Here is a 10079-nt window from a genome sequence, read left to right as displayed (position 1 = left end):
TCCGGTGTAAGCAAATATCAACATCTAGTTGAAAAATGGGTACTACTGTGAATTTTTATGTTAAATTTTGTATTTGGACTCTGTTGTTTTGGCAAATGCTAGTGTGAGCACTTCATTTTATTGCAATAATTCATCATAATAATAGTTTTTGTTTTATTTTATGTAAATTATAAAATTTTGTTGTTATGCTTATATTATATATATATTTTTCGTTAACCCCTCTAGTGACCCTGTGTACAAATATGTACACATAAAGTACGTGTGTATATCGTCTACATAATTTCAATTTAACATGTTAATTATTTATTCAAAATCAAGAGTTTTTTTTTGGATTATTATGCAATTTAACTTACTATCCGTCCGTCCGTCTACAAATGTAAGTAAATGTGTTGGAGTGTTTTAGGTTATAATTTATTATACAAATAAAGTTTAACTTTGCACATACAAAAGACAAAAAGCAAAAAAAAAAAAGTTAACAAAAATATAAAAAATTTATACAATTTATATTTATTTAAACATTTCGTGTTGTAGTTCGTTTGTTTGTATTTTTTTGTATTTATTTTTCTGTGTAAATCGTAAACAAAGAATAATTTGGCAATAAATTGTATTTGTTAAGTGCGTGTTTGGATTTATTGATGATAATTTTTCGGGTGTAAATATTACTACTACTAATCCTCATCATCACCACTATATTCATTACAATCATACTTGTAGATACTTCATAAATACAAACACACAAACACACAATCCATTAGATTAACGCAGTGCAAGTAGTAGTAAAAGTTATTTTGATGCATATTTTATCAATAATTTTTTTTTTCTTTTCGTATTTTTTTCTTGTATTTTATTTATTACTTTATTGTATCTGTATGTACGGGCATGTTGTACTGTTTTTTTGTATTATATAATATCTAGGAAATAAACATATTTATTCACTCATTCATTTATTTATTTATTTAACTGCGGGTACATGTGATTTTTTTTTTCAAAACAGAAATATAAATAAATATAAAAAAGTAATACTGAATATCAAAAATATTGGTCAATAGGTTTTTGATACAAATATGCTCTATGAATATTCCATTACATACATATTCGCGCACACTAACTACACCTGCTGTAAATGGAACATAAAGTAAATGAAAAAAAAAAGCATTTCAAAAATATGTGTGCAAATGGTAAAATTTTAATACCAGTGGCATATGAATTGAAATTACTTATGAATTATACTCCTTTCTTGGCATACTAATATAGTTTTCAATCAAACCAACTGGCTCATGAAATACAAATATGTTTGAATTTATATGAATTTCTATGCAACTACCGCCGCAACATGTATTTGTAACATGTCAAGTGTCAAGTTTGTTTGACCGTTAGTTTGTTACAACATCTTATTGACATTCTTGGCAAATCAAGTTTGAGAATATGCATATTGAATATTTTTAACATTACATATGTATTTGTAATAAAAGTTTACGGTTAATAGAAAATTAATCGAAAAAATTTCTTCGAACATTTACTATAAATTAAGAATTTTTAGATAATTTTCTATAAAATGAAGTATTTAATGTAAATTTTCTATTAAATGAAAATTTTGACTAACATTTTCGGTAAAAAGAATATTTTCCATAAAAAAACAAGTATGAATATATAGTCGGACATAGACGATCATATGATACACTACACCACTGAGTATGTTAAAAAGGGAGTACAGTTGTATGGGATCGAGGCGAAACAAAGGACCGATTTTAAACATTTTCAATAGACAGACAGATGGACATAAATCAATCGAATTGAACTAAACCATTCTATAAAATTTAAGGAAAATTTTCTACAAAAAAAAAAAAAAAATTTTAACGAAATTTTTCTAAATTTTATCGAAAATTTACCATAAAAAAATTTTAACGAATATTTTTCAAAAAAGGAAAATTTTAACGAAATTTTCTGTAAGAAGATAATTTTTTCAGTAAAAAGAAAATTTTAACGAAAATTTTCTATAAGAATATAATTTTAACGATAATTTTCTATAAAAAGAAAATGTTAATGAAAATTTTCTGTAAAAAGAAAATTTTAACGAAAATTTTCTGTAAAAAGAATATTTTAACGAAAATTTTCTATAAAAAGAAAATTTTAACGATAATTTTCTATAAAAAGAAAATTTTAACGAAAAATTTGCATAAAAAGAAACTTTTAACGAAAATTTTCTATAAAAAGAAATTTCAAGTGGGAGGGGTGCCACGCCCATATACAAATTCAGTATTAAAATTCGCATATCTCAGAAAGTATAACAGTTAGAGTCTTAAAATTTTGTATGGACATCTTTGACATACACAGGATTATTTTCGGACAAAATGGGTGGAATGCCTATAGTGGCACCTTTCATATGAAGAAAATATTAAATAAGTATATCAGAGAAAATATAACAAATAGAGTCCTTAAATTTTGTGGGAACCACTTTAGTGTCAATATGATTATTTAAGGAAAATGGAGAGGGACTAGAAGTAGGTGGGCGTGGCACCTCCCATATGAATTAAATACAAAAATTCGCTTATCTGGGAAACTATTAGAGTTAAAATCTTAAAATTTTGCAAGAAGAACTTTAACATCCATGTAAACATTTTGGGTAAGAAATTGGCGGACTACCAATGGGGGGCGTTGCTCCTCCCATAGGAATAAAATATATAACAAATTCGTTAATCTAGGAAACTAATAGAGCTAGCTTCTTAAAATTTTTCACAAAGAGCTTTAATATTTTTCTGAAAATTTTGGGGAAAAAGGGCGGACTTTCATTAGGGGTGGTTGGAACCTCCGATATGAATTAAATAGAAATAATCGTATGTCTGGGAAACTATTAGAGGAAAAATCCTTTGAAATTAATGTCAACATTTGGGTAATAAATTGATGGACCACCAAATTGGAATCTCCTATATGAATTAAATATAAAAATTCGTATATCTGAGAAACTATTAGAGCCAAAATTGTCTATATAAAGAGAATTTTAACGAAAATTTTCTATAAAAAGAAAGTTTTAATTTTTCTATAAAAAGAAAATTTCAACGAAAAATTTTTAGAAAAAGAGCATATTAACGAACATTTTCTTTAAAAAGAGAATTTTAACGAAAATTTTCTATAAAAAGAAAATTTTAATGATAATTTTCTATAGAAAGAAAATTTGAACGAAAATATTCTATAAAAAGAAAACTTTAACGAAAATTTTCTACAGAAAGAAAAAAGTTTTAACGAAAATTTTCTATAAAAGTTTTAACGAAAATTTTAATTAAAATTTTCTATAAAAAGAGAATTTTAACGAACATTTTCTATAAAAAGAAAATTTTAATAAAATGTTCTAAAAAAAGAAAATTTTAATGAACATTTTTTAAAAAAAGAAAATTTTAATGAAAATTTTCTAAAAAAAGAAAATTTTAATGAAAAGTTTTTAAAAAAAGAAATTTTTTATGAAAATTTTTTAAAAAAAAAGAAAATTGTAATGAAAATTTTCTATAAAAAGAACATTGTAACGAAAATTTTCTATAAAAAGATCATTTTAACGAAAATTTTCTACAAAAAGAGAATTTTAACGAAAATATTCCATACAAAGAGAATTTTAACGAAAATTTTCTATAAAAAGAGAATTTTAACGAAAATTTTATATAAAAAGAAGATTTTAACGAACATTTTCTATAAAAAGAAAATTTTATCGAAAATTTTCCATAAAAAAGAAAATTTTAACAAAAATTTTCTAGAAAAAGATAATTTTAACAAAAATTTTCTAGAAAAAGATAATTTTAACGAAAATTTTCTTTAAAAAGAGAATTTGAATGAACATTTTCTATAGAACGAGAATTTTAACGAAAATTTTCTATAAAAAGAAAGTTTTAACGAAAATTTTCTATAAAAGGAAAATTTTAACGAAAATTTTCTATAAAAAGAGAATTTTAACGAAAATTTTTTATAAAAAGAAAAATTTAACGAAAATTTTCTATAAAAGGAAAATTTTAACGAAATTTTTCTATAAAAAGAAAATTTTAACGAAAGTTTTTTATGAAAAGAAAATTTTAACGAAAATGTTCTATAAAAAAGAAAATTTAAACGAAAAGATTCTATAAAAAAGAAAGTAAAAGGAAATTTAACGAACATTTTTTGTAGAAAGAAAATTTTAACGAAAATTTGCTAAAAAAAATCCTACGAATATTTTCTATAAAAATAGAAATTCTATTTTAAACTTGAAATATTTTTCCTATAGTCAATGATTTGAACAAAATTTAAACAAATTTCCTCGTCTAGAAAAATTTCAATAAATTTTCTTTTAGTAGAATATGTCAAATATCACGTGTTCTATATTTAAAATTATTTTACAAAACATATTTATCTCTTAAATTTAATTTCTCTACTTATATTTGGGTTTTCTTTACTCTATTCATTATAACTTTATATTTCAATACATTTATTTCAAACATCTTATGCAGTTACTCACATTTGATTACTCCCTAGATGGGTTTCTTTAGACTGTATGCCGTTTCGTTACCTGTTGTATTGGTAACTTCGTTTTTATGACAGTTTTTTATGGGTTTTCTTGACTAAAATCTGGTAGTAGTTCAATTTGATTCAACTTTACTCTACATTATAACATAGTAACTTCAATTTTGGTCTTTTTCATTTTGTTTTCAATAAAAACTAAGAAATAAAAAAACCTGTAGAAGTTCATTGACCACATAATTATGAACTGAACTTCACTTTAGTTCAGTTTTTTTACAGCTAACAAAAACTATTGTTTTTGTAATAATATGAAGTAAAATAGAAACAAACCCAACAACTTCATCTAACAATAAAATTTGTAAACTACTGGAACTATACTATTTACAAGTACCTTTTACCGGTCGGTTTTGTGTTTGGAACTACATAAGTACTACAACATACATACAAACATATGTACTCTATTAGAGTGAATTCTATTAGGAAGTCATTGCAGTCAGTCTTTGCTGCTGTTGTTGTAGTTATTTTTACTGTATTATTATTACTGCAGCAAAGAAGAGGGTTAAGTTGAGCTTAACACGCGATTTATTTATTTACCTTTTTCTTTTGAAAACAAAACTATATATATAGTACGATTTTGATTACTAGCTCAGGTGTACTACATATATATATATTTTTATAGGTAAAATTGTTTTTCTAAGATTTGTGGTCGTTATAAATGTAAATAAATAAAATGAGTACAAATAAATAAACTTTATATTTTTTATCAATATTGAAAACTACAAAATGAATGTAAAGTCATCGAAGTCATTAAAGATTGTTTTTAATGGAAAATTTTATATAGATTTTTCTAATCTTTCATTTCACCTAATGACATTTTCTAAAAATCAATTTATTATTATAAAAAAAATTAATTTGAAGAAAATGTAATTGATGTAAAAAAAAGTAAATTAGAAATTTTATTAAAACATCTCAATAGGAAATGAAAATGGACTATCCCAGGAAAAACCTATATTGAAAAGTAATGAGTTAAAAAGCTAATAAATTCTCTTTTCACTACTTCTTCATCAGCACTTCATTAGGAAAAGTACTTCCACGCTCGCTTCCAAATATGAAGCTAAAGAAGTACTTGCAATTTCTCTTACAAAGAAGTTGTTTAGTAAGTTATCTATAGTCTAGTTTATAATCTAGTCTATAGTCTTGTCTATGGTCTAGTCTATAGTCTAGTCTATAGTTTAGTCTATAGTCTAGTCTATAGTCTAGTCTATAGTCTAGTCTATAGTTTAGTCTATAGTCTAGTGTATAGTCTAGTCTTTAGTCTAATCTATAGTCTAGTCTTTATTCTAGTCCATAGTCTAGTCTGTAGTCTAGTCTGTAGTCTAGTCTGTAGCCTAGTCTATAGTCTAGTCTATAGTCTAGTCTATAGTCATGTCTATAGTCATGTCTTTAGTCTAGTCTGTAGTCTAGTCTATAGTCTAGTCTATAGTCTAGTCTATAGTCTAGTCTATAGTCTAGTCTATAGTCTAGTCTATAGTCTAGTCTATAGTCTAGTCTATAGTCTAGTCTATAGTCTAGTCTATAGTCTAGTCTATAGTCTAGTCTATAGTCTAGTCTATAGTCTAGTCTATAGTCTAGTCTATAGTCTAGTCTATAGTCTAGTCTATAGTCTAGTCTATAGTCTAGTCTATAGTCTAGTCTATAGTCTAGTCTATAGTCTAGTCTATAGTCTAGTCTATAGTCTAGTCTATAGTCTAGTCTATAGTCTAGTCTATAGTCTAGTCTATAGTCTAGTCTATAGTCTAGTCTATAGTCTAGTCTATAGTCTAGTCTATAGTCTAGTCTATAGTCTAGTCTATAGTCTAGTCTATAGTCTAGTCTATAGTCTAGTCTATAGTCTAGTCTATAGTCTAGTCTATAGTCTAGTCTATAGTCTAGTCTATAGTCTAGTCTATAGTCTAGTCTATAGTCTAGTCTATAGTCTAGTCTATAGTCTAGTCTATAGTCTAGTCTATAGTCTAGTCTATAGTCTAGTCTATAGTCTAGTCTATAGTCTAGTCTATAGTCTAGTCTATAGTCTAGTCTATAGTCTAGTCTATAGTCTAGTCTATAGTCTAGTCTATAGTCTAGTCTATAGTCTAGTCTATAGTCTAGTCTATAGTCTAGTCTATAGTCTAGTCTATAGTCTAGTCTATAGTCTAGTCTATAGTCTAGTCTATAGTCAGTATATAGTCTAGTCTATAGTCTAGTTCTATAGTCTAGTCTATAGTCTAGTCTATAGTCTAGTCTATAGTTAGTCTATAGTCTAGTCTATTAGTATATTCTATAGTCTAGTCTATAGTCTAGTCTATAGTCAGTTCTATAGTCTAGTCTATAGTCTAGTCTATAGTATAGTATATTAGTATAGTCTTATAGTCTAGCTATAGTCTAGTCTATAGTTTCTAGTTATAGTCTAGTCTATTAGTCTAGTCTATAGTCTAGTCTATAGTCTAGCTATAGTTTCGTCTATAGGTCTAGTCTATAGTATAGTCTTAGTCTAGTCTATAAGTCTAGTCTAAGTCGCGTCTATTGTCTAGTATATAGTTCTAGTCTATAGTCTCAGTCTTATAGTCTAGTCTATAGTAGGCATAGTCTAGTCTATAGTCTAGTCTATAGTCTAGTCTATAGTCTAGTCTATAGTCTAGTCTATAGTCTAGTCTATAGTCTAGTCTATAGTCTAGTCTACTAGTCTAGTCCTAGTCTAGTCCTATGTCTATAGTCTAGTCTATAGTCTAGTCTATAGTCTAGTCTATAGTCTAGTCTATAGTCTAGTCTATAGTCTAGGCTATAGTCTAGTCTATAGTCTAGTCTATAGTCTAGTTTATAGTCTAATCTATAGTCTAAACTAATTTTACGTATCCGAAATCCTATTTTGCGAAACACTGACTACGCCCCTGATGAACCCATGATGTTCAAACTAAATCTCGACAACAATTCCTCTTTACACATTTAAAATTATAAGGTGTATTCCTATTAAAAAGTAGTCCATGGGACACCCAAATGTACATGTGTATGTAAATCTTCTACACCCTATTCTAAAAATTGAGCTTTATTGTGATACACACATTTTTCGTTGAGTGTAAGAATTAACTAATGCACACGATTTATAAAGAAAGAAGAAAGACATTTCAAAACAAAACACTAAAAGGTTAATGGCTTTAAGCCATACACAATTAAAACATAAACAAGAATTATGTTAAAACTGTTGTGACAAGATCGTAAGAAATGTTAGAAAAAAATGTAAAGAAAATGAAACTTTAAAATTTTATTACAAATTACAACGAATACTTAGCAAAGATAATTATGATGAACTAATTTTTTTTATGAAGACAAATTGGTTACGTTCCAATTCTTTTTGTACACAAAAAAAATTTGTCTTTAAAGTTTCGTTTTCTTTTTTTTACTACAGTCATATAAAAAACTCTCACTAGAAAATTAAAAAAAAAATGTTTGTTTTTTAAAAAAACCAAACTTACCGTTATCAGTGAAGCATCTTCCAAAACATCTGATTTTAAATTACGACCACCGCCAGCCAAATTGGCGTTACTGGAGAGCAGGACACTGTTTAAAAGATTCTTAAAACTTAAAGATGTATAACTAAAGGGCGAAAGTATGGTAAAAGCCATTGAACTTCCAAAAAGTTGCATGGCAAATACCGCATACAAAATGGCAATTGGCCAAAGGCCACTATGACAACCACGACGACGACGGCGACCAAATAAACGATTTATAATTTCACTTTTTTCCAGCATTTTTCCACTATAGCTGGGTGGATTTTTCATTTTCCTTTTATTATTCGATATTTATTTGCTGATTTTCTTTGTGGCTTGTTGCAATGTTGCAAAATGTAAATAGACACTAAAACAAACTACTAAAACTAAAGATATTACACTATAACTTCGACAAACAAAAATTAAAGATAAACGTGTTGCAGGCAGCTACTTTTGCTGCAATAAGTCTACTGCAGCAGGTTATTGGTAAAAATAAAAAAAACAAAACACACACTCAAATTTCGAAAACTTTTTTTGAATAGCACGGATTAAGAAAAAAATTCACACTTTAGTAAAAGAAATAGTTGGCAACTTTTTTGTTTATTATTTTTCACTTTATTTATTAACGTTATTTAATGTTTTATTTCCTTTTTTTGTTTTAATTTATTTAATATTTCTTATACGTTTCTCTTTGCCAGCCTTATTTCAACTAAATTTCTTATTGAACAATTTTCTTTATTTTAGTCAAAAAATACTCAAATAAACTAAACAAAAATATATTTATGCATTTAAAGGCCGTTTTCTTTGGCGCGTTTTTAGTAGACTTTTCTTAGTTTAAGTATTTAAATTATTTTAGTTTTTTTAAACCGCTCGTCTTGAACGCTCAACATCGACTATATTTATAAGCTTGTTAAACTAAAGTCTAGCTTTATTTTAAGTCTCAGTCTCACCTGTATTTTAGAGATCTTTGCTAGTGTTCAAACATGTTGCGGTTTGATGTTGCCTTTGCCAGCCCAACATGTTGGCTGCTAATAGTGTTTGTTGTTTAATTGTGTCGTTGGTATCGTAACTGGGTTGTTGGGTTAAATAATCATCGTAATCTTTCTAATAATCATTATCCACAACATCATCATGTACAACGTTATTATTATTATTGTTTGATTTAAATTTTTAATTTATGCCAATTGATTGATCTTGAAAATTTGTCTTTAATAGATACAAACACTAGATTTTAATATGAAGAAAATCAAATACGACAAATTGAATGGGAACTTCTAGATGTTAAACTTGTATTTTTATTTAAACAATCGGCAAAAAAAATATTTGATTGATAATATACTAAGAGAATGACCTTAAACCCGATAATGTTTATCTATAATACTTATAGCAAAAAGTCGAAAAATATGCGATCACTGTTCATATTATTGTAAAGAAGTATGATGTAGTAATGAATAAAATTTAGTCATAGTCTAGTCATAAGCTAGTTATAGTCTAGTCATAGTGTATTCATAGTGTAGTGCTAGTGTAGTCATAGTGTAGTCATAGTCTAATCATAGTTTAGTAATGTTGTAGTCATAGTGTAGTTGTAGTGTAGTGCTAGTGTAGTCATAGTCTAGTCATATTGTAGTCATAGTGTAGTCATGATGTAGTCATAGTCTAATCATAGTCTAGTCACAGTGTAGTTATAGTGTAGTCATAGTCTAATCATATTGTAGTCATAGTCTAGTCATATTGTAGTCATAGTGTAGTCATGGTGTAGTCATAGTCTAATCATAGTCTAGTCATATTGTAGTCATAGTGTAGTTCTAGTGTAGTTATAGTGTAGTCATATCTAGTCATAGTCTAGTTATAGTCTAGTCATAGTCTAGTCATAGTCTAGTCATAGTCTAGTCATAGTCTAGTCATAGTCTAGTCATAGTCTAGTCATAGTCTAGTCATAGTCTAGTCATAGTCTAGTCATAGTCTAGTCATAGTCTAGTCATAGTCTAGTCATAGTCTAGTCATAGTCTAGTCATAGTCTAGTCATAGTCTAGTCATAGTCTAGTCATAGTTATAGTTATAGTCTAGTCATAGTCTAGT

The 10079-nt window shown here is 27.0% G+C and overlaps 1 protein-coding gene across 3 annotated transcripts in view; it reads right to left on the bottom strand.

Moving 5' to 3' along the window:
* The window catches only part of LOC119609732 (lipase 3), a 55803-nt gene extending 46915 nt beyond the window's left edge, over positions 1 to 8888 (bottom strand). Inside the window, exons 1-2 of one of the 3 annotated variants that reach the window (XM_037964626.1) lie at positions 8515 to 8888; positions 7986 to 8386 (exon numbers count right to left, since the gene is read on the bottom strand). In XM_037964626.1, coding sequence (XP_037820554.1) covers positions 7986 to 8291 — 306 coding nt within the window. In that variant the 5' untranslated portion in view covers positions 8292 to 8386; positions 8515 to 8888. The remainder of the gene's footprint in view (positions 1 to 7985; positions 8387 to 8514) is intronic. The other 2 variants (XM_037964627.1, XM_037964628.1) reach the window with 2 other exon arrangements.
* Positions 8889 to 10079: the final 1191 nt, after the last annotated feature.

This window comes from Lucilia sericata, unplaced genomic scaffold (genome assembly GCF_015586225.1).
Source record: "Lucilia sericata isolate MDLA Ls3-8-SP2 unplaced genomic scaffold, ASM1558622v1 Contig001048F_arrow, whole genome shotgun sequence".
NCBI classification, from domain to species: Eukaryota; Metazoa; Arthropoda; class Insecta; order Diptera; family Calliphoridae; genus Lucilia; species Lucilia sericata.
This window is presented reverse-complemented; position numbering and strand designations above follow the sequence as displayed.